General features: G+C 36.0%; 2 protein-coding genes across 2 annotated transcripts; one reads left to right on the top strand and one right to left on the bottom strand.

Moving 5' to 3' along the window:
• Positions 1 to 5,382: 5,382 nt before the first annotated feature.
• Positions 5,383 to 13,795, bottom strand: LOC121431351 (ankyrin repeat domain-containing protein 66-like). The gene is made up of 4 exons (XM_041628889.1): positions 13,642 to 13,795; positions 8,923 to 9,161; positions 7,697 to 7,925; positions 5,383 to 6,379 (listed from the first exon to the last, which is right to left on the bottom strand). Exons 2-4 carry the CDS (start codon positions 9,062 to 9,064, stop codon positions 6,205 to 6,207), a joined length of 546 nt encoding a protein of 181 aa, XP_041484823.1. The 5' UTR covers positions 9,065 to 9,161; positions 13,642 to 13,795; the 3' UTR covers positions 5,383 to 6,204.
• A 285-nt stretch (positions 13,796 to 14,080) lies between these two features.
• Positions 14,081 to 25,979, top strand: LOC121430964 (vacuolar protein sorting-associated protein 28 homolog). The gene is made up of 7 exons (XM_041628403.1): positions 14,081 to 14,248; positions 19,929 to 19,963; positions 20,667 to 20,794; positions 21,663 to 21,765; positions 22,714 to 22,815; positions 24,556 to 24,701; positions 25,429 to 25,979. Exons 1-7 carry the CDS (start codon positions 14,215 to 14,217, stop codon positions 25,553 to 25,555), a joined length of 675 nt encoding a protein of 224 aa, XP_041484337.1. The 5' UTR covers positions 14,081 to 14,214; the 3' UTR covers positions 25,556 to 25,979.
• Positions 25,980 to 26,123: the final 144 nt, after the last annotated feature.

The raw sequence follows: 26,123 nt of genomic DNA, 5'->3' as shown, positions 1-26,123 counted from the left end.
GATGAAACAGCCCCACAAATGCAAAACCTGGTGGGTGTTTCACAAAGCTGTTCGTAAGTTAAGAGCGACTTTAAGAACGACTGGTGATCCTTTCTTCTTGTGAAGGGTATATTCATTGGTGATGGATTAACGTGTTAGAAAGGTCCACCAGTCGTTCTTAAAGTCGCTCTTAACTTACGAACAGCTTTATGAAACTGCCCCCTGGGTTCTGATTAGGCCCGTTTCGGGTACACGTGTACACGCACGGTCAAGTCAGTGCACGTGTACTAAATTCCATCACCGTGTACACGGTAGCGTCTGCATAAAGCTTGCATGGGGCTACAAAGTCAGTGAACAAGCTCACAGCCTCACATTAAATCTTAGTTCTCAGACACTGCACATGTTTTAAATACTAATATGTCAATATATTTCAATTAATCCAGAGTGAGTTCACTTCCAAAATCGCCAATTTAATCCACATTCTTTCTGGAGACTCACGTTTTTGTAAGTCCACGAAATGGGTCTGCTCCGGTCTCGAAAGCTCGGAAGCGTTGCTCAATCACACTCAGAGTCAATTTGAGAATCACCAATTGCGATAGCGATCATCGCTTCAACTTACGTGTTATACGCTCGCACACATGTGCTACAAGCCTACAAACAAACGCTCTTCAAATTGGCAACATAATAATGAAAATCAATCGATAACTTCAGTTACACTTATTCTGCAGCGATCTGTGCATGCATGTACGGTACAGTATACAAAATGCGCATCCAACGGGCGTCGGCGCTAGCTAGGGCCCTGCACTGATTTTCTTTTGCATTCTTTATTAATTTAATGCGCTGCTAAGCCAAGTAAACTTTTAATTTACACCAATTTTTGTGGATTGTAACTTCAAACTTATCAGGTAAGCTTTAAAACTGTGACTTAGGCTATATAGACCCCTTTTTTATGACATGTTGATGCGGGTCCGTGTCGACATGAAAACAGAACTCGCTCTCACAGTGTTTACAACGTGTACACGTGTACACGACCGAAAAACACGCCGTGTACACGTGCATCAAAAATGGACTTTCAAAACGGGCCTAGTTATGATTTATGTTCGATTAATGAGTTCTGCTTAACGTGCTGCTTATGAAGCGCGATCAATATTCCTTAAATTCATTTGTTGTTTTAGGCCGTGTTTATGCTTCCACTTTTCAGGCTAGAATCAGCGTTTCCAAACGTGATTAGTCCAAAACACGGTTGCGTCTGTGCTTTCATTTAAACGCCGTTTCAAAACGCCGATCGTAAACTCACAAAAAGGTGCGTTTGTAAACGTCGTTTGACCAGAATCAGGCTTTCTGGGGAAGTATAAACAGAACCACGATCGTAAACGTGTTTAAATGACGTCATTTGGTACATGCTTCCGGTGAGATGAAAATCCGCGGGCAAATACAGTCGTATTGCTCCATGTTATCTCCACGTAATAACAATCGGAAAAAAAACTTTCGAAAAAAGGCGCGCCCAATTTGACCTCGCTTTACGATGCGAAGCCAGCTGGAGATCATGATTTGCTCTGAAAAGTTAAGCATAAACAGCACTCCCAGAACCACGTTTACGATCGGCATTTTGAATCGACGTTTGAAATCGCTGATTCTGTCCTCGCAATGGAAGCATAAACACACCCTTACAAAGTTTAAAGTCCTCATTCTGTGAACCTTCTATGAACTAATACAGAAATTTTCTTTGGCTGGATTAAAATGGAGTTGAACCTTTGAACAAACTACAAGTCCAAGACCTTTTGCAACCTCTGTCAACTATGAAATACATGTAGAGCTTATTAGGAGCAGATTTTATTACTAAGAAGTTGAGCTGCCTATAAATGTAATTGATCGATCATCTTTCCTTTTCCTGACTTGATCTTTTGAGAAAGACGGCTGACATTGGGATGGGATTTACATAGCTTCTTCATAATTTACATGTAGCATGCCAGAAGTCAATGAGAATATTCTAAAAAGGATTTATTTAGTTGACTACTCCTGAATATGCATCATCACAAATCCCAAGGCATGTCTTCTTTCGGCAAGAAATTTATCCACACTGTGCTGCACTCGACCCAGGTGAGGTGAATGGGTACCTGGAAGGATTAATTATTTGCATGCACTGAGCGCCACAAAAAGCACTTTATAAATCCAGATATTATTATGATTATTTGATTATTTGTTGTAAGCCATAGAAATCCTTGCATCTAATTGGCTTAGAGCAAGATTCTTGGTGAAAGTCACTGACCAAACTGCTTCATGGAACACTCTAATGGTCACATTTTGGCATTCTCTTTCAAAGAAGTCCCTTCCTATTTATGTATAACTGAATATACTGTGTCAGAACTCGTAAAGCAATGTGATTGCTATGTTGCCCGTTCCACCCGATTGTAATGCCCAATTATTCAATTCAATTGTAAATGATAGTTATTATTCCATTTAGCTTAAGCATGAATATTCAAAAATCACATATTATTGATATAACTGTGACGAGTTGGGTAAAAATCTAGAAATAAATTCTGTACTTCCAACAGGCAATATAATGTTCGTATTTTCACTGTTTTCTTAATTCTTTTTTTTTCGCAAAAATTTGGCCTCGCCCTAAAGTATTTTAATGAAGTTCATACTGATACCAACTTGGTAATAAAAACAGAAAAACAAAAGAAATATTTTTTTTATAAAATTAGTTTAAAAAACACAATGAAAGATCATATTGAAAATTATGTAAAATAGTTTTGATTATCCATATATATGAATATGTACAATGCAAATCAATAAAAATGGGATCAATTTTGTAAATACTTCTTAAAAATCCTCCTACATTTACAACATAATTTCTCAAATATTTCCCTCCCCCAAAAAATTTATGGATGTATCATGTATGTATCACATGTTACAGGAGCACTCCTCAACAAAATTCCTAATCTGTTGTAAATTATATCATACATTTTAGGTACTTGACCCCCCCCCTCCCCCTCACTGGCCCTCAGTCTGTTTCACTTGCATAAAAAAAAATCTTTCCTGAATAGAAGGAGCCGTAACAGTAGGTACTGTACAGCTGAGATTCATTTTCAGAGGGTACACATATACCATTCTCTTTAGATTATGGCACTTGACTACAAGGATATAGACACACAGAGTCATTTATACAATACACATTTACGACATACTTTTATATTAAATGTATATAAAGAGCAAAAAAATTAATCTATGAACAAAACTTTCATAATACAGAACAGATACATAGAATACAATCAACACATGTTTGTTTAAAAAGCATTCTGTACAAAAGCTTATAATTCACATTTAGTAATCTGTTTATTGAACAGATAAAACACCATGGCATTGACATCTCTGAATCCACAACAAGTTGACCCATTTATTGAAACTAAATTTTAACTTGTAATTCATCCCATAAATTGTAAAACAGCTATTATGGTGAGGTTACTTTCATAGGTCACATTTAAGTTAGGCTGAGTTAGGCCATGGTCAAAATTTGTTGAATCAGGAAAAGCCGAAGATGTAGAAACTGTTTACATTGTAAATTCTTAAATAATTTTTTTGCATTTTTATGGTGAAGAAAACTATATTTCTAAGTATTTGTGAGATAGATACAAATAATCTGAATGAAAAATATGCTGATAAAATGAACCTCTACGGTTAAAGTTTGGCTATCCAAATAATTTTACAGATAAAAAATGTTGGCCAGAGTACAAATTAATCCAAGCTGCTATACTGTACCATACTCTTATATCAAGCCCAATAGTGCTCACAACACAAAGAATTACAACATGCTTCTCAAATCTTGCAAGTTTGCTATAAAAATTTGAACATGACAAAATAAAAAATGTCACCTTTGCGTGTGAGGTAGCTTTAGCAGTTGCGGGTCTTGTGGACTTGCATTACATTTTTGCATAAGATTATTGAATTATATGCGGACACAAGATATGATTTAAAACGTACCAAACCCGAGTAATGAATTTGATTTGGCAATGCAGTGCGAATATAAGAAAACATACTACATTTTTGGTGGTATAAAATAAAAGTCTGAATATGTAAAAAAATATGGCATTTCATTTACATATATTGCATCATTCAAATGATTGGTTATATTTCTGACAGGGGAAGATGCAGGCATTAGGACACAAGCTCGTGGAGTATACCATAAAAACAGTTTCAAGCTTGTGATTAAAGATAAATTCCAGTTTTGGTAACAATCTCAAAATGACTTTTTACAGAATCTAATATAATGACCACCCAAGTGTCTGTTTGTATGAATAAAAAATATGTGCCAAAGGACTCTGGGAGAAATTGTGTAATTGTTGAGAAACAAACAAAATAAGCGCGGATTCAGTCACTTCCATCGGGTCTTTATTCCAGCAATAATAATACACTGTCCCATGTGTGCCTATCTGTGTTGGTGATCTTCAGTGTGAACGTTTTTCAGCGTAGATTTCAAGAATTCAGTTTATGTAACTGTACCAGATCTAGATCCTCGATGATATTCTGACAATTAAACCTGGTTTTACAGACTTTCTCATGAATGCAGTGTTTACTGCAACTACTGGCATTTCTCTTTAAAAACATGAAGAACTGTCAATACATCAATATGGAAAGCCATTGATTGTCCAAAAATAAAATAATTTCAAAATTGTTACAAATGATGATTTAAATTCTAATCATTTTCCTAAAATTGTTACGAAAAAAAAAGAATCTTCATTATATTAAAAATGATTGGGAATCGCAATTACTATTTCACATTTCTATGGAAAGTAACTTTAAAAGTAATTCTCATTGTAAGGTCTCATTTCATATATCTTGTGATTAATCAAAAGCTGATGCAAATTTCTAAGAAAAATTTGCTTTCAATCAATTAAATGCCATGAATTCACAAGCAATTAAAAGTATTTCACAATACAAGTTTCATGAAATGGTGTCTACAGCTGCTCCATGGAACACCCTGGCTCTTTTAACCCATCGCCTACTGGAACCTGGGCTCCGTAACTAGCGATGAAGGAACTCTTATGATTGGTTCATGGTCAGAACGAAATGTGCATCTAACATTGATCTTGATTGGTCAGTCTATTGGCGATTGATTGCTAATCTGTGTGTTACAGAGCCCAGATGATCCTGAATAAAGCCTATAAGAAATACAGAACTCAGTAGTCAACGGGTTATAAAACCCATTTCTTACTGGAATCGGGTATTCCTGTACAAAGTCTATGAGAATTTCAGAATTCAACAGGTTAACCCATTGCCTACTGGGACCAGTTGATCCCTGAACAAATATAATGGGAATCACAGAATTCAGTATAGTCAATAGGTTAACCTCTTTCTTACTGGAATTGGGTATTCCTGTACAAAGTCTATGAGAATTTCAGAATTCAACAGGTTAACCCATTGCCTACTGGGACCAGTTGATCCCTGTACAAATATAATGGGAATCACAGAATTCAGTATAGTCAATAGGTTAACCTCTTTCTTACTTGAATCGGGTATTCCTGTACAAAGTCTATGAGAATTACAGAATTCAGCAATCAACAGGTTAACCCATTGCCTACTGGGACCAGTTGATCCCTGAACAAATATAATGGGAATCACAGAATTCAGTATAGTCAGCAGGTTAACCTCTTTCTTACTGGAATTGGGTATTCCTGTACAAAGTCTATGAGAATTACAGAATTCAGCAGTCAAAAGGTTAACCCATTGCCTACTGGGACCAGTCGATCCCTGTACAAATATAAATGGGAATCACAGAATTCAGCAGTCAACGGGCTAAACTATTTCCTTCTGGAACTAAGTGATCCTGTACAAAGCCTATGGGGATCCCAGAATTCAGTAGTCAAAAGGTCAACCTATTTCTTACTGGAACCAGGCAGCTCCAGCAGTACAGAGCCTTTTGGAATGACAAAATGCAGTAGTCAGCAGATAAAAGTATAATGAACTGGTGAGCTGTTTAAACGTATCAAAATGGAGAAAATTCCGGACAGCCTAGTGAAGTATGTATTCTTGAATCATGCCAATGACGGCAACCTCGCATTGTCTGAAAACAGCCTCTTTGATCCTTTAGGAGAACACTTTTTAGGCATAAGAAGTTTGCAACTTATGTCTTACCTATAATGAGACCTTTTCCTGAGCTGTCTTTTGAGACTTAAACTTTTGAGTAACAAGGTTTTTTCAGCTAATAGAAGTAATTTTGATTGGTCATCTTTTTCCTTTCCTCCATCTTGAAGGTATAGACTTCTTTTCCTTCTTTTCTGTCAGATGTTTCAAGATTTTCCCCTGCTTGGCTTTCTCTTCCTCCAGCCTCTTCCTCTCTGCTTCTATCTTTGCCTCGATCTCAGCTTGCCGCTTCTTCTCCTCAATCTCGATCCGGGCCCTGGATAAAAAAAGAGAGAAAGAAGATGGGGAAAAAGTGATCAAAATAATTGAACTGTCATCATTTCGTTACCCTTCAGTTCACTGGCTTATTAATGACACAAGTGTCAAATTTGGTCAAACATAACTAAATAAAAACACAATAAACAGAGCTGCTTTATAATAGTACTAATTTTCCGTATTTAGTACTGAAAATTTAGAAAAAATACTGATTTCTAAAGTTTCAGTTTTATGTGTTGTCAGTGGCGGACCATGACCCAAAGGAGACAAAGCATTGGAGGGGCACAGCTGCATTGTTCACACTTCCAATAAAGTGCCCCTCCAATAATTGTCTCCTCCGGGTCACGGTCCGCCACCGTTTGTTGTCCCATGGCATTTATTTGAAAATACATATTTCTTCACCAACATACTGATTTTCAGCTTTGAAAACATTGAAAGTGTTTCTTCAGGTTGGCAGCTCTGAATACATGATTGATGATTAGGTCATATTGAAGTTCATGGATGTATCATGTTACCCCAGATACTGGGGAGTGTTCCATGAAACAAATGATTTTCAGTGACTATTGTAATAAGCTACTGCAAATCCTTGCATCTGATTGGTTGAGAGAAAATTTGTCAATGAAAATCATCACCTATTTGCTTGATGATCAAAACATACCCCTGCCGAGATGTTTTCACAATAAAGCATAGCAAGCAGACACATACAAAACTGCATGTAATAAGCTTATGGCTTGCTGCTATGTCTGGCAAGCTTTCAAACCAAGAATATCCTTTTTTTTTAATTATGTAGTCATGGAATTTTATTTCTCACTTAAAGAGAAATGCCAGTAGTTGCAGTAAACACTGATTTCATGAGAAAGTCTGTAAAACCAGGCTTAATTGTCAGTATATCATCGAGGATCTAGATCTGGTACAGTTACATAAACTGAACTTTGTGAAATCTTGAAATCTAGGCTGAAAAATGTTCACACTGAAGATCACCAACACAGATAGGCACACGTGGGACAGTGTATTATTATTGCTGGAATAAAGACCCGACGGAAGTGACCGAATCTGCGCTTATTTTGCTTATTTCTCAGCAATTACACAAGTTCTTTCAGAATCCTTTGGCACATATTTTTTATTCATACAAACAGACACTTGGGTGGTCATTATAATAGATTCTGGAAAAAGTCATTTTGAGATTGTTACCAAAACTGGAATTTATCTTTAAACCAACTATTGCATAAAAGAAAACGGACCAAATGACTTGAATTGACTTCACAGAAATTCTTATAAAACTGAATATAGCCACCTAAAAAAATTGCAATGAACTTACTCGTTGATAAAAGTAACGCAATCGTCGTGACCATATATCTCAGCTACACGCTGAGGGGTATCTCCAAAATTATCTTCCATGTCGATCAACGCACCCGATTTGTATAGCGCCCTCAGTGCAAGTATTTTCCCCTGCTCGCAGGCAAAGTGGGTCGCCGTCCAGCCTTCATCAGTCACGACATCCAGCCTCGCTCCGTAGCTTGCCAGAAGTCGTATACTCTCTGCATGCCCTACAATATATGAAATTACATGATAGCTTATAACATTTCTTATCAATTTTGCACCTGCTTATCAGAATACTTGAACTTAGAACAAATTTTAGACTCAAATACATTTCCAGGTTGTTGTTTTTCCATTCCTGTCCCTGGCCTAATTAAGACCTACATGTACATTGTTTATATTCTTAAAGTCAAAATATTTTTCAGTAGAAGACGAAAATAAACACTATCTGCCAAAAAGATGACATTTTAAAGTGATAAAGATATAAAGAAAGTACTACAATATAATTTTTAGTAAAAAAAAAAAGAAATCCCTGGAAAATGAATCATTTTGATTTTTTTTAATGTAGAAAATGAAAATAGAACTATCAAAAATATGAAATTTGAAAGTACATTAAATATAAAAAAAAGTATTATGGTAGAAAAAGTAAAACTATAAGTCCCTGTAAAATTAGTCATTTTGAAATTTTTTCATATGTAGAAAAATGAAAATACAACTATCTTACAGATTCAAGCATAGAAGATCTGAAATATAGAAAATAAAACATTCAAAATGAAAAGAACATATTTTTCTTGTAAATGGAAGATGATTTTTATCATTTAACCCTTTAAAACTTATTCTATTGCTTAAGTTTGTCTACATCTTTCCTAGTAGGCTGTGTTAGGTTTTCCATTATTATCATTATCATCATCATCATCGTCGTCGTCATCATTTTCACTATTATTATCATTATTATTATAGTCATCATTATCATTATTATTGTTATCATCATTATTACTTTTATTAATATTATTACTATCATAATCATTATTATAATTACTGATATTATCATTATCATTATTAGGCCTATTATCATTACCACCATCACCATTATTATCATGTTGTTGTTACATTTAACCATTGTCCCAGACTCCCGGTATTTATTAATCTTGTTTTCGTTAAACAACACAAATAAAGATAAAATTAACAATTTAAAAAAGAAAAAGAATTTGACACATGAAACCTTACCTTTGATAGCAGCCCAGTGAATTGGACACCTTGAATTCCATTCCAAGTCTGGTCCGTTAATGTCATATTTTCCAGTCGTCAGCAGCAATTCAATTTGGGCACTGTCCCCCGATGCAGCGGCTTCATGCAGCTCTGTCATCATGATAGCAAGAATACCTTCTGTGGACTTCTGCTGTTTCCTTTAAACTTTCACCAACCAGATATTACTGTTTGGCCTCATCTCTTGACTTGGTGCAGTTCTGAAAATCATTGAAAAAAAAATAGTAGGGGTCTATAATATAATACTGTAAAACGTAGTATTTTCCCAAATGATCCATCAGTTACGTTTTTGTCAAGTGCACAAAAATTGTTTGTATTTATTTTTAAACAAATTTATTATTACGACCCAATATTTATTTGTTGTAATTTTGTAATGTACAAGCTTTGCTCTTTTTGGCAAGTCCCTCCATTTTACTTTTAAGTACAAATGTCATTTGAGTTTGACATATCTTTATTTACTGAATTGTATTCCTTAAATCTATGATTTTATATATATATATATATATGTATATATTATATTTTGTGTTGTAGTATTTTCAACCTTGTTATGTTATGTTAATCATATTATGTCCAATTTTGAAATGGAAATAAATCAATTCAAATATAATAGATCATCTTATCATAGACAGAGTGTCATCTACTTGAGGACTTCATATTTGATTATAAACTCTGTAGGATCAAAATAAATATCCAGTAGTATGTTTGGAGGGGATAATTATTAGTTTGTCTTGCCAAGTAAAAGACTGCAATTTCAAGATTTTGCATGCACTTTTTCATTTGGTTTGAATGCCAAGTCCTTATGTCCGACAATTCACAAAAATTCAAAGCACAAAATTAACTCATAATTATTTGTGATCTGTAATGCATTGGAAAAGTTCAACATCGGACCCCCATACTCACTATAGGCGTTGGTCCAAAAATTGGGATTGTCCCAGAAAACAAGGATATCCTCATAAACCAAGACAAATCATGTCTTGATAAATTGAGACTGTCCTTGTTTTTGGGGACATTTTTTTTTCACTTCCCCCTACGGGACAAAGACAGCAATTACGGAAATTGAGAGTGCTAAAAATAGATTCAGTGACCTCAATTCCCCCAGTTCACCGTCTATTTTTCATGACTTACCATCTTCCAATAATCTTGTTATGAAACCTGATATGTTTACATCGACTAGCACACTTGATTGGTGTCGGCACTTGACGGGTGAATAAACTTTCCTAGATTTCTTGTGTGAAGAAATCCTTATAAACTGAGACAGTCCTTGTAAACTGGGACGATCCCAATTTTCTGACCAGCACCTCTACTGATAATCATGATATTATTGATATGGGCCATATTGATAATAATGTAAAGCTATATATTCATCTTCATATATTCAAACGTTAATTTCAAGTGATACATTACATACCAGTGTTGTAGTCAAGGCTCAAACCTCCAAGGCCAAGGCCAAGGCTTTAATACCCAAGGCCAAGGCTTCAATAACCAAGGCTGAGGCCAAGGCATGGAAACCCAAGGCCAAGGCCAAGGCCTGAAAACCTCAAGGCCAAGGCCAAGGCATTTCAATTGTACAATATATGGAGAAAAAAAATTAGACAACAATGCTTAGGCGGCATACATGACACACAGGACCAAATGTATAAAAGGTGTGAGCGAGCAAAATTTTTGACCCTTGTACATTTAAAACGAAAATAATTTCATGATAGATCATGTAGATTTAGGCATAAAATTAAAATATGTAGTTACCTTTGTACATTTAATTATTGTTCTAGGCGATTCACATTGCAATAATTATTACCAAGGTGATCTGATCCTGGCATGCCCATTCTCAACATATGTCTTTCTCCTCTACCTGGGACAGGGGAGGCAGAATGTATTTTTTTTTTGGGGGGGGAGGTCAAAGCCAAAAATGCACTTACAGTATAAGTCAAAATGAGAATTTTGGTGCAGTTCAGCAAAGCTTTTTTAAGTGATTTCTAATTGATAAGACATATATTTTGATTTAGGCTTTAATTTCCCGCTATAGAAAGCATAGCGAGCAAGTGGTTTTGAAAAAAAAAAAATCAATTTTGAAGTTGTAAAACTCGATTTTGGGTCAATTATGGTGCTAATCACTGTTAAAAGGGCATCCTTGCGAGATGTTGTAATAAGATGCAATAAGAAATGAAATTTAAATATTTCGAGCTGTTTTTGTAATCATGAAAAAGGTGTGCATCTTACTAAACAAATTAACGCGAGCACAAAACACAAGCTGAAATTTTTACTGACCAGAAAAGGAGGCTGTTCTGGACTGCATTTAGTGACTCATAAATAGGATACATAACTCACCAATCAAATAATGCGAGCGCAAAGCGCGAGCTCAAAAATTTGTAATATTCCGACCTTAAAACTAGACATTCTAAGCATTTTTTTTTTGTAAATTGAATGCGAACCTTACTTAACAATAATTTATGCAAGCACAATCCAAAATTTGTTGATTTTGAAACCTAAAATTTTACTCTGTATGCCATGCTTGGCCCCTCAAAATTGTTGGGCTCATCATGCCATTGATGCCATAGCCCATTTGGAAATGACGAAATTGAAGTTTGTGTTTAAGTTTACCGAATCTTTTCAGAATATCATTAAGACTTAAACATTCTTGTTGGTCAAAGAAAATAATACAAGGAAAACCTAATGGAATAGAAATCAACCTTGTTATCATTCTTTAGACTAGAGTAAGCTATTTTTAAGGTATGAAAATTGTTGTCAAAATTGCAGTCAAATCTGTCAGAATTATTCCTGTCATAAAATCACTATAATCAGTGGCGTACCGTGGGTCACGGCATTGGGGGGCACCAGCAAAAACTTGGAATTGCCTATGAGCGCGCGAAGCGCGCCCAGTTGCCAGGTATACTGACCTAATAGAGATATTTTTATAAGGACAGTGCCAATAAACGGACATGTATCTCACTTGTCAAATAATGCGAACGCGAAGCGCGAGCTTAAAATTTTTGATATTCAAACCTAAAAAGGGACATTACAATCAATCTTTTGTAATCATGATACGTACCTGTCTCGCTAAATAATAAGAGCGCGAAGCGCAAACTGAAATTTTTGTAAATATTGACCCCAAACAGGAAGATTTTAAGGACTATATTTTAGGAATCTTTTATCTATTAAGATTATACACATCTCACCATAGTCATCTAATGGGAGTGCCAATAAGCGCTTGCTGATTTTGTTAGAATTACATCTAAACATGCACATAAAGCGCTTGTAATCATGATTAACATACCCATCTCACTAATCAAATCTTGCGATCGCGAAGCGCGAGCTGAAAATTTAGGAAATTCAGATCTGAAGAGGGGCATTTTAAGGCTTGTTTGTAGGAATTCAAGAAGACATTACGTAGTTCACTAACCAAATGATGCGAGCGCAAAGCGCGAGCTGAAAATTTTTGATATTCAGATCAGAAAACAGAAAAAGGGACATTTTAAGGACTCATTCTAGGAATTGATGGAGAGCAGACATCTTTCAGAAATCCACTACTGCGAACGTAAGCACGGACAGGAAATGTTTTATATTAAGACCTTAAAATGGGACAATCACTTAAAGTATTCATGAAAAAGAAGCATACTATTGTACATGTAAAAGAATAACTCGAAGTGCGAGCAAATATATTTGGTAGTTTGGTGTATATATGTTTGGTGGTAAGCGCATAGAGAACTAGACCAGTTATTATGCGCTTAATAAGTATCCTCTATTATTATTATTATTATTGACTTGAAAACGGGAGGTTTTAGTATAACAGGATTATATATCTCGGTAAACAGACAATGGGAGCACCAGGAACAATGAAGACATATGCCCTGAGCAAGTTTCATTTATATGAAAGAAGTGTTTCTTATGTAATGTAACATAACATAATTATAACATTATAATGAACATAAATGTCTTCTTTCCCACTACATTTCTCTTCCTTTCTCCCTCTTTTCCTCCTTTTTTTAGTCAGCCGATGGGGGGGGGGGGGGCACGTGCCCCCATTCCCCCCCCTGTAGTTACGCCACTGACTATAATCCTAATCATAATTATTATCATTATTATTGATATTGTCATTATCCTTATTAGTCATGATTACATCATATTACCAATAAATAATATTAATTTTCATCACTTCTCTTTGTTACATAATTATGTGATGATAATTGCAATTGATGGCACTGCTAAGTACACTTACTGCTTCTGCTGCTGCTGACTGGTATTTAGTGTCATTAGATGTACAGAACAATTGAAACATTTATAATTACTTGTATAAAACAAATGAAAGTACAAAATACAAAATGCCTTGAAATTTCAAGGCTCAAAATCCTCAAGGCCAAGGCCAAGGCCCTCTCAAGGCCAAGGCTTGAATGTTCAAGGCCAAGGCTTTGAAAAAATAGGCCTTAAGGCACCTTAAGGCCAAGGCCGAGCATCAAGGCACTACAACACTGTTACATACTATCTACATTAAACATATATTCCATCTTCTTTTTGTATTTTATTTTAACAAGTGAAGTTACAGTCTATATAAACATTAAAATCTATTTTTCCATCTTCTTTTTGTATTTTAAATTTATTTTAACAAGTTACAGTCTATAAACATTAAAATATATAATGACAATGTTGTTTATGATCACTTACGAGCTTATTTCCGAAATAACTTACCCTTTTTAGGTACCCACGCCACTGTCACAGACAGTTTAAATAAAAACAAATGTGAATATAATCAAAATTCGAGAGATACCATCACCAGCAGGTACAAATATAACGTTAACATACAACAACACTCAACAGTAGTGCACGCACCTGCATCAAACGAACAAGTGTAAGCAGTAATTAGCATAGCGCTACAGCAAGTGTTTCTATGTGATTTGTATACAATTTTATGCAAATTCGTTAGGCCTTGCAAACAGACTCATTCTTTTTATATTTCTTATCAAACTCTAAAAATATACATTCTTTAATATATTTTGGTAAATATTTTCTAAATTTTTTAATCAAAATATTTTTTTAAAGTTCTAAAATTCCATTTTAAGATCAAGCACACATTATTTTGTTCTTTGCCATTAATTAACTACTTTTATCAAAGGCTAGAAAAGCGATGACGTCATGTACTCTATTAATATTTTGACTGTTTTACTTCACGATCATCGTCATAAATAAATTGTTTTTCATCATTCCTGAGTATCAATAGTTTAAAAAATTTGTCGCCTTTTTCATCGTAAGAAGTATATAAAGATGTTTTCAGGCGTTCCAGTAACTCAGAGCGCATGTAAGTTAGCGGTTTGACGCGATCTCTCAATTGATTTTTCCGTGAAGAGTAATTTTCAAGTCCCACACACTGATATTTTTGTACTGTAATGTTGATATCATAGTTTGTTTTCTCTGACTGAGCTCTGTAGAGTGTTGTGGCACTCCTAGCTGTTTAGTGTTAGTACCAATTAGGTCAATACATAAGCAGTATTGCCTTGTGGAAGAGGTTGGTTGCGACATAAGGATTCTGATGATACATGGAAACACTAGGAGGAGAGAGTATGTGTGTTGAAAAAAAGGATTTTGTAATCGATTCATGACATTTTGGATTCTGGTTCTGGTGGATACTGCGCAAACACTGCCTGGTGGCTGTTATACCGCGCAGTCGGTGTGAACGGGTCTGTTTCCTCAATTATATTTAAAATGGGCCTTTTTAACTAGCTCCTCTACATTGATTTCATCCAGCTTATTCTTGAAGGTATTTATATTTGAAATGCTGCGCAGATCTGGTGGCAATAGGTTCCAATCCCTGGTTGTTCTTGGGTAGAATGAATGCTGGTAACAGTTCTTATTAAATGAAGGGGTTACTAATATATTAGGTCCAATTTGCCGTCGTGTTGGACCAGGCCACTCACGAAGCTTGATATTCGACGGAGTGATATTATGAACCTCTTTGAACATGGCAATCAAGCGGAGCTTGGTACGACGATTTTCAAGGGTTTCCCATTGTAGGTTGGACAGGATGGTTGTAATACTGGATCGTCTGTCATAATTGTTCACCACAAATCGAGCAGCCCGACGCTGAGTAGCCTCGATGCTCCTCTTACTGGTAGCTTGGTATGGGTCCCAGATTGCAGCACAATACTCTAATCGTGGGCGGACAAGCGTTTTGTAGGCCGTGGCTTTAACTGATTGGTTGCATGAATGGAGATTTCTTCTGATGATACCCAGCATTTGGTTTGCTTTAGTTGTAATCTTGTTCATGTGATGAGACCAAGTGAGATCCTTGTGTATTTCAAGGCCAAGATATGAGTGGTGAGTCACTTGTTCTAGCCTTTTCCCCTTCATTGTATATGGAGTGATGATTGGTTTGACTTTGTGGCTAACATGCATGGTGTAGCACTTAGACGGGTTAAATGACATCTGCCATTGAGACTCCCATCGACATAGTGAGTCGATGTCTTCCTGAAGAGCTTGTGTATCTTCTTCTTTTCTTATTTCCTTGTAGATTATGCAATCGTCAGCAAACAACCGGACCTTGGACTTAACCATCATCGGTAGGTCATTTATGTAGATAAGAAACAACAAAGGCCCTAGAACCGTCCCTTGAGGTACTCCGGATGTTACTGGAGATTCCTGAGACTCAGCTCCCTCCAGGAGTACTCGCTGATGTCTCTTGGTAAGAAACATGCTTAGCCAGTGAAGGAGGCTGTTGTTAATGTTGTTAATACCATCATGTTCAAGCTTGCGTAACAATCTTCTGTGAGGGACCTTGTCGAAGGCCTTACTGAAATCAAGTATGATGAGATCAGCTTGGCTCCTGTTGTCCAGGATTTTTGCTAGGTCGTCTATCAGGCCTGCGAGTTGTGTTTCGCATGATCTGCCTTGTCGGAATCCATGCTGATGATGGGTGATTGCATCATGGATATCCAAATGATCCTTGATATGACGGAAGATAATATGTTCCAAGATTTTACATGGAATGGAAGTGAGTGAAACAGGTCTGTAATTCTCGGGGTTTGTACGTTCTCCTTTTTTGTAGATTGGGACGACATTTGTTTTAAGCCAGTCTTCTGGTACAATCCCTGTGTCAACAGATTTCTGGAAGATCTTTTGAAATACCGGAGCCAGGGATGAAGAACAACTCTTCAGTATTTTGGCTGGGATTTGATCTGGTCCTGTTGCTTTACTTGGTTGCAGATCCTCCAAAAGTTTCTGAACTCCTGCTATTGTTATGGTAAGTTTTGGCAGGTCTGGTAATTTAGGGTGGTCTAGATCAGGATATTCATCCAAGTTTTCCTCAGTGAAAACAGAACAAAACTGTTGATTAAGTGCTTGTGCTTTGCCTCTTGCACTTGATACCATTCTACCGTCAGTACAGAGAGAAGAGATTCCAAATACCTCTTGTCTGGTGTTCTTGATAAATTTCCAGAAGGGTTTAGTGTTATCACTTTTGAGACTTTCTCCTATGACATTATTTACATAGTGATTATGGGCTTTACTAATGTTCCTATCTATAAGGCGGCGTTGGGACTTAAAGCTTTCCCAATCCTTGCTGCTGCCAGATGTTCTGGCTTTATTGTAGAGTCTTTGTTTTCGGCGTATATCTCGACGGATGGAACGGTCTACCCATGGTAAGCTGTACCTGATGGAGCTAAGTTTGGAGGGGACATAGTTGTCTATGGCTGCCTGGAGAGTTGATTGGAAATCAGCCCATAGTTTATTAACATCTGACGATCGGATATATTCCTCAGTTAATGATCTATCAAATTCACTTATGATTTCAGATATTTTACCAAATTCTGCCTTCTTGTATAGGAATACTTTCCGCTTGGGAGGTTTGATTAGCTTTGCAGTGAGTTTCATATCAACTTCAACTATATCATGGTCACTAATTCCAGCAATGACCTGCTGGTTTAGTACTAAATCAGGGTGTGACACAAAGCAAAGATCCAAAATGTTTAGTTCTCTCGTAGGCTGGTTGACGATTTGAGTCAAGTTAAAATCAGCAGCAATATCAAGCATTAGTTTACTTACTGTCGTATGACTACCCCCAAGACGTATCGAATTGGTGTTCCAATCTACACTAGGTATGTTAAAATCTCCAAGTAGCCAGATAGATGCAGATTTTGGGATTTTGGTTAGTGACAAATCTAATTCTTTCAGGTATTCAGCATCAGTTGATGGAGGGCGATAGAATGCACCTATATACACTGTTTTATGACCTGTAATATGAATACTGATCCATTTTATTTCACAATTGGCATCCAGATTATTTTCTTCCGTGGCCATAAGAGTGTTTTTGACTGCTATAAAGACACCACCATGCGAGCCTATTTGCTTGTCTTTTCTGAAGACTTGAAAGTTGGGTGGAAATATCTCCCCCGAGGCGATGTCACCATTTAACCATGATTCAGTTCCTACAATGATATCAGGGTTCTTATTATCAATTACAGTCAGGAAATTAGCTTTTTTCGATCTAAGACTTTGACAATTCATATTCAGAATTTTCAAGGATTTTGGCTTCTGTGGAACCCTCTTCCTTGGATTGCTGGTTTTATTTTGCCTTCCTTTGTTTGGTGTGGATTCACTGGTGGGAGGTCCAATTAAAAAGGAATCACTGCCACTTGACTGTGAGATGTTGTGATCAGTATCAAATGGTTGTGATGCTAGAGGTTCAAATTTATTCTGCATTTCAATGTCAGATGTGAAAAAAGAGGAATCAAAGCTGACCAGGCCGCAGTTACAGCAGGTCCACGAGTACGATGGATGTTCAACTAATACTTTATATATCTCTTCATTCATTTCAATACATGCACGATGGAACCACGAGTTACAAGATTCACACTCTATGGCTTGTTGCCCATATCTAGCTGCTCTTTTGCATACTATACAAGGAAATTTGGGCTTATAATTGTAGGGCCCTGGGTTCATATTAATGTCATTTGCCAAGATTAGAATAAGAAACATATAAGTTCTTGACCTGGCTGTAAGTGGTATGTTCTTCTTATGGAAATCATGCATAATAGAAAAATGGAACGAGCTCACCCGGTTCGCCGTGCTACAGGTAGCTGGAGTGGGGAGAGGTGCTGCCCAATGGTCCCTGAAGCCGGGATGAAGTGACCCTGTCACTAGTGTCAGCTGCTCATAAATGAAAGTATTATGCACCAGCAAGATTCCAATTCCTGCTAGCAATGTGATCAGAAAATCCTTTTTGTTGCTCATGTTTCAGGCCGACAAAGATCCAAGAAGGCAAGATGGCGGCCAGTGGCGGGAAATTCAGACTCGCTAGGCAATTGCCACTATTAGTATTAGTGATGCTAATAGTATTCACAAATTACGAAGAAGACACCAAAAACTGAGCCAAATACAAAGTAAGCTGGTGACGACACGATGAAAATGATTAAAATAATTGTTTAAAAGCGTGATACAATTCCAAGAAAACGCGTCGAAAGTGAATAGTGATCCGTGGACGGCGTGTGTGTACTATATAGTGCCGTGCATGCTGTACTCCCGCTCCACACACACTATGTATAGGAGGCAAGATGGCGGTTAATGTGTTCGTGATGCAGTAAATTTGCAATTCAAAGTTCATAAAATCCTACTTTAAAAATTTGATAAAAGCGCAAACTGCACGATTCAGCTGGTACTAAAAACATTAAGAACACTTTTCAAGCTAAAAATGTAGCGAAAAATCAAAATTCTAAGGTTAAAAAACAGGAGAAAATCCTGTGAATTGTAGAGCTAAGAAAAACACGTCCGTTCACACCGCGCGCTCAATCCCAATGTAATACTAATACTAAAGGTATTAAGTTGAAATAAACTAAAAAAAGATGAGTCATGTCGAGAGAGATTGAGAATGAGAGAAGTTGTAGTGTTATTATCAGGCAGTGAAGTGTAATAACAGTCAGAGAAAGTAGAATAGTCGAAGAGTAATGAAGAATTTATGTATCATGGTTAAAGTACATCTGACGTGAGGGTTATAGGCATGTATACGCCCTATTCTATTTCGAGATGATTGAGACGAGAATAACACCAGAAGAGCAAAACTCAAAAGGGAGAAGAAGAATGTTCACAAATTTTCAGAAAAGAGGGATTAAACAGTCGACAGAGAGTAGAGTGACAGAATAATGAATGTCTTCAGGATTTTCAAATTTGGCCTATTGCCACCCCCCCAAAAAAAATATATATAAATAAATAAATAATAAATGAATAGATAAATAAATAATAAATATAGGAGCGCCTTAGCACCTAATTAACAAGATGGATATGTGGGCAATATGAATACTATAAATAATAAATAAATAGATAAATAATAAATGAAATAAATGAATAATAATAATAAATACCGGTAAATTAAAAATGTATAAATGAAAAGTAAAAATAATAAATGAAATAAATTAATCAATAAAAAATAATGAAATTCAATCAAACATATATTCAAAAATGGCCATTTTTGTATTGGGTTATATTCAAGTCACATACATGTACATGTATAGGCCTACATGTATTTGATTCTGGCAACCCCTTGGCCTTGTACACAGGAATATTTTATGATTCAAATTAAATTTACAGCCTGTAATGACTTTTACAGTATATAAAGTGCACATGTACATCTATGTTGAAGACTTAACACTGCCAGTAATTCTATGAAGAAAAGTGCACTTCTGACCAATGAATGGCTTGTAAATTTCAAGGGTTATTTTTATTTCATTTAGGAAAAACTAGCCTTGTGAAATTGATTAAAATCCACTTCCAAAGATTGTTCTTTAAAGTCCTTAATGTGGAAACCCAAAGGAATGTATTTTTTAGTTCTTTCATTGTCCATGTCAGCTACATAATCGTGGGAATGTGGGATGAATTTCAATTAAATTAAGTAATTGCTAATCTTATACATGTACATTCACATCTGAACTTTCCTGTATAACGCTGTGACTGAGTAATATCAGTTATTTTTTCCCTTTATAATACCCATGCAGCATCAACAACAAGCCATCGTCCAGAACTATATGAGGTAAGTATATAGTGGTATTCAAATGTGAAAATAAAAATTACTAAAAAACTTTAGTATTGAACAAGGTTTGATTTACTTTTTGTTTTCTTTGATTAGTATATTTTCCCAAATGTATAGCTTAATGCTGTTTAAACCAAAGAGTGAACCGAATTGGAAATTAGTACATTCATTTCAAAGGGTAACAATTGGAAATTTGAATTTCTTCCTATATCTTGTGGAGGTTTTTAACTGTATTTGAAAATTTATTGTGATATTTCTCTAGTTCCTTTTAGAAAAATACAAGAATAGAATTAAAACTACATGTAATCAATGAAAAATGTAATCTACATGAATTTCAATTCATGAACAAACAAAAATTCTTTTCATTTTTATGCCTTTCTTTGATCACCTTTTGAAATCATTCACTAAATTGTAATTTGTAAGTTAGAGTCATCTTTGACCTAGTAATTAATCATGATGTATCTGTGTATGCTTTTGCCAGTGTTACTTGTTTCTCTAAAAGTTGCTGTATTTTGTACACTTATAGCCGGCTGTCCAAGGAAAGACAGCAAAATAAAGGACTATTACTTTAAAAAATCAAACAATGAAGAAGAACAATATGCATCCTCAGAAATAAAGCAATCCTTTGGTGTGTGTGTGTGCATCATAACATGATTTGGTTGTCAAACTTTGTGTATATATTCTGGACCAAATTTCTGCTCAGGAGGTGAAATTATACAGAAATGTGCGAGAGCGAGAGAAATACGACAACATGGCAGAGCTATTTGCAGTGATCAACACCTTAGAATGGCTTGAGAAAGCGTACATTCGAGATGCAGTTCCTGCTAAAGAGTGAGTAGATATCCCCAACATAGCACCATTATACTGTGGCAAGGTATTTGGTTTTCAATTCAACATCATGGATTAATCATGGCTGTGCTTGATAACTGCAATGAATGTAATCTACAGTATATTTAGGTTGAGAGTAATGGAAGTCGATTAAAAGAGCATTGCACCCCAGAAAAAATAAAACCTACAAATGCTGATGATTCTATACTCCAGCCTCCATATAAAATATGCTGACTTATTCAGTTCACATACATGTACCAGTTTCTCATTATTTTGATAAATTAATACCTCAAACAAAAAAGTTTAGGATCTAGTAACAGTGAACACGTACATGTAGATTCAATTTCCCTCTATTGTTTAAAGTAAAAATAATTTTCTGTTTCGTTGAAAATGAAAATCCATAATTTATTGTTCGAAATAGACATGAAATGAAATTTTCCGAAAATTTGCTTTGCCCAATTGATCGTGGGCCCGGCAGCCACTGTGCAGCGTCAGATTGACGAGGCTCTAACCCTTTAATCGTTGAACGCCAAACAGGGTAGCAGCAACTCCCATCTTTTAACGTCTTTTGGTCTGACGCGGCCCGGGTTTGAAACCCCGACCTCCCGGTTGTGAGACGGATTCTCTACCAACTGAGCCAACGGTTGTTGATATGTGAAACCACATTTGCTCCTGCGACAGTTGCTCTGGGCTTAATTTAGTCCAAGACAGGGTCGGAGTTGGTCACTTGATTAGAGTGGAATTTCAAATAAAGCAAGCAATTGTCGCCGGAGCAAATGTTTTGAACGTATATTTGCTTATCTATAAAATGCACTTTTTCAAATTGTCATTAATGTTACTATTACTTATTTATTTTTTTGCTGTTGCTTAGGTACACAGGGTCATGTTCCAAGCTTTTAATGCAGTACAAGGCAGCGTTCAGACATGTCAAGGGGGAGTTCACATCAGTTGAAGACTTCATGAAGAAATACAGGGTAAGAATGCAAGCAGTCAAAAAATGAAAGAATGAAAGCAGTCAGTCGTTAACACTGAATCTTACATGTTCATGCTCAGCAGCTTCACATTTTGTAGCTGTTTTCTCTCTTTTTTTAATAGCCATTTGGTATTCTTTGTTCAAAAGATCAAATTACTTAATAATGATTAAAGACAACTGGGGCATTGGACCAATCAAATTGGCCCAAGTAGACAGCTAATTTCAGTGTGTTTATTGCTTTGTTTTAATTTGACATCAGGTTTTTCCTGTATATATGAGAGAGAGAGAAAAATAAATGTCAGGATTTCTGGACTAGAGATGAAGGAAATTTTGTGTAGAATCACAATTGAGTTTCATACTTTCGCTATTTTATTTCAGATCGATCATCACCAGGAATTGATTTGTAGAGCAGGATCATATGAGATATTGAAATCAAATGTTGAAGAACTCCAAATAAAGATACATGTGCAAGTGATTTAATCAACATTGAAAAGGGCATTGTCATATATTCACATTATTTACAAGATTAATCACAACCAAGATCTTTGCCATAATATATTATCCTGTTCTCTGTTTCATCTTGTATTATGCTCTATACTGTATGTCCTGCCTCGGCAGTAGTAAGCCAGGACCTGGGGAGCGTTTCATCAATATTTTCATCCGACAAGTTGTCGGGTCTGACATCTTTCCATGATTTTGATTGGCTGAGAGGCGCTGTTACTATAGTAACTGTCGGATAAAATAGGACTTGTCGGATAAAACGTCTGACAAGTCCTTTCATGAAACGCTCCCCTGGGCTGCTTTTACTTCCTTTGTTGGTTGTGTTTGTAAATAACTATGTAATTGCTTTATTTTATATGTCATCTGATCCTTTATGAATATTGAAATAAAGTAATACAAAACCAGATTGTGGTAATGAGGGCTGTGATGATATAATTTGGGATTTTAGATGAATTGCCCAGCTGCAATGGAGAGGATAAAAGAAGATCGACCAATCACAATTAAGAAAGATGACGGGAATACCAGCGAATGCATCGCTCAAATAGTATCGGTAAGTATTTTATGTTACCCTTTTTTAGACTTTTCACTATTTATTGATTACTAATGACTTCTCTTCATTCACACCACAATTTTTCAGTAGAAGATTATATTCATTCATGTGCTGCCATTTCTATTCCTCTGTCCACCGTAGGTGGCTGCTGGAGGCTTTGGCCCATATTCTGAACTCTGGCTTCAACATACATTCGGTTGATAATTCGTCGTATGCACCACGAACCGTCCTCTCTGGAATAGATACAGTGCGCTATCGCGCCTCGCGATTTCACCACGAACTGTCCGCTCTGTTACGATGCCCACTGTAGCGTAAATAATTCACTTCAAGAAAATATAAAGATACGGGATGGAACTTTGGAACCTGAACTATCAAACGAAGACACCGATAAATAATTTGCTCTCCTTGTAGGTACACTTATTGCTGGTTTTAAAAAAGCTTTTCTTTAAATGCTTTTTCTGCAAAACTAACTTTCGTATTGAAGTGCGCAGAGAGGACGGTTCGTGATGCGTGCGACGAATTGACACATTTTGAGTACTAATATTCATTTTACAAGGGATCTTTTTTCATTAAAATTATTTTTTTTTTTTAGATTTAAATATAAAGTCTATTTTTTTAATGTAATGGGTTAATGATAGCTATATACTTAAATTATATCTTGCTATTTGTAAAACTCTAATAACCAGTTAGCTGTCAATAATATTTCATGGATAATTCCGCCATAAATCCTCTTGGAATCTGACTTTATCTGACACTAAATATTTATGACACCTCTGAACCTGTCGCAGTGGCATCACGTGGGTAGACTATGACTTGCAAAGTGCCTAGAAATTTTGAAATTATAATCTTACGTACCGGTAATCAATCATAGAGGTTGAAATTACATCACAAAACAAGTGGGATAATGCATTCAATGATCATTGTAATACAAAGAAACTATAAAAACTTGGTAAATCGCAGCAAATCCATTCATTTTGAAATAGTAAAATAATTTAATCGACAAAGATTCTACCACGTCAGGCCATCCATAACTGGACTCGTATTTGTTGTTTTCAGACCCCTAATAACATTTGGATAATTCCTTCTCTAATTTATGCATAGAATTTGCCAAATCGGAAGTTTTGGTATCAAAGATTTAAAAAAAATTGTTAAACTATATTTCGATGATGTTTGGAATCGTAAAAGACCGTCTAATTATCATAATTTTAAAAAGAAAACCGTTATGGTTTACTTTCGTAAAAAAAATTGGATATTCCGGGGATACCCATCTCAACGTCCACATGTGAGTTTTTAGTCATGAAATAAATCATTCATAATTCCATTTTCTCAGCAATTGAATGCTCCAGTCTTCATGGTATAAGTATGTTTAATGCATAATTTACCTGTGCTATTATTTTGAAAAGATGTATTTCCCAATTCATCACAATATTTGCAATTTTGTCATAGTTTTTCTTTTTTGAAAATTATGCTATTTTGTGAATAAGGCTACGTCTCGTCTGCTCTTTTTACCGATAATATCGATATCAAGGTATTCTAGTTTGGAAACCTTTCGTGAAACAGGTTTAGTAAGATTGGAACTAATTCCGTGGTTGGTGGATAAAGATATGACTAATTTGTCCAGGTGTTGAGAAACGGGCCCTTGGGGGTGGGGGGTCATTTTATTGGATTTGGTACAAGCTCATTTTGAAATCCTTGCCACAGCTATCATTTATATTCAGTATTTTGTCCTTTGTCCTAAAGTTATTCATCACTGTAATGGACAAGCTTCGGCTGGACATGAAGGCAGTGGACGAGGTCGAGCCAGAGGTCAAGGAACTTAGCGAGACCATGGGTAGGATGGGGTCACTACCAGCTGAATATGATGGCAAAGAAAAGATTAGTAAATGGTAAGTACTATACTATTCTTTATCTCGAGTACAATAAGATGGAAATTCAGGTTGAGTTAAAGAAGTGTGGCATTATCGTGTATTTAAAGTAAGGCACTTTTTTACTTTCATCAGTTTTTTTCTCCCCTGCATGGCAGAGGGAGACTATAGGCGCCGCTTAAATTCCGATGCCGGCGGTGGCATCAACATCAATTCCTAACCGAAACAGCCCCCCCCGTCTTAGGTGTCGAAATAGCCCAGTCTCTTATTAGGGTTAAACCTACCCTCTCTTTTCGGTAATCTAGAGACTAATTATATGTATAACTGAAGGCAGTGCAGGGGCCTGCATCAGGGTTTGAGAGATTTGATTCTGATATGAATTTATGAATGGGAATTTGGGGTCTAACACAGACCAATCAGATTTGGGTACTCACGTTTGATGGTAATTTCTAACTCAGAGGCTTCACATATGCCAAACAAAAGATGTATGCACTGACCTCGCAGCACACCTGTCTCCATTTAAAGTGATTTTGTTCCCCTTTGTAAGCCCCCTAGTTATGGCAGAACTCTTCAGAGCTTTGAAGTCAAATTCATGTACACTTACAGGAAAGGGTGGCATCTCTTTTCTCTTTCCTCCTATTTCCTTTTCCTTTTTTTCTTATTTCTTTTTTTTCATTGTTTTTTTTTTCAATATTCATTGTATCACATCATAACTATTGATCTATCTCATTGGATGTCTTTCAAATAGGTTAAAGACGATGGGTTCAATGAGGGCAGCAGACGAACTATCTGAAGAGCAGATCCGACAACTCCTCTATGACCTTGACTCTGCGTACAACAGCTTCATGAGAACTCTATCCGGTGCATCACAATGAGGCAAGATGACTTCCACTGTACATTAAGTAATTAAGTTTCCCATTAAAGGAAACAAAAAACCAAGAAGAGAAGCAATCTTATTGGAAATAATAAAATGAGAGGAACAATTTAAAACAAGTTTCATCAAAATCGGTTATAGAATAAACAAGTTATGGAAGTTTTAAAAGTCTTGTACTTACATATTTCACATCATCTCCTCCTGACCTTGACATATGAAGTGTGAATTATATTTTCCTGTGACCTATGTTATGCTCAGAATGAGGCATTATACAATTTTAAAGATAGTAAGGAAAATCAGAAAAATATTTTGTACTAAACATATGGAGAGTTGGCCACAAAATCAGATGTTTGCCAATTTAAGGATCCCCATAGAAAGTACAACGTGACTTTTAAACGTCCATAATTATTTCACAACCGATATTGATGAAATTTATTTATATTGTTCCTCTTATTTTACTCTTTCCAATAAGATTGCTTCTCATATCGGGTTTTGGTTTCCTTTAAGTCTCCCAAAGGGTCTGTCACTTTTACAGATGTCTTAGCCAGTGTATCAGGATGTAAGCCTTG

The sequence above is a fragment of the Lytechinus variegatus genome, chromosome 17, assembly GCF_018143015.1.
Source record: "Lytechinus variegatus isolate NC3 chromosome 17, Lvar_3.0, whole genome shotgun sequence".
NCBI classification, from domain to species: Eukaryota; Metazoa; Echinodermata; class Echinoidea; order Temnopleuroida; family Toxopneustidae; genus Lytechinus; species Lytechinus variegatus.
Note: the sequence above shows the minus strand (reverse complement) of the source record. Positions and strands in the feature narration are given on the sequence as shown.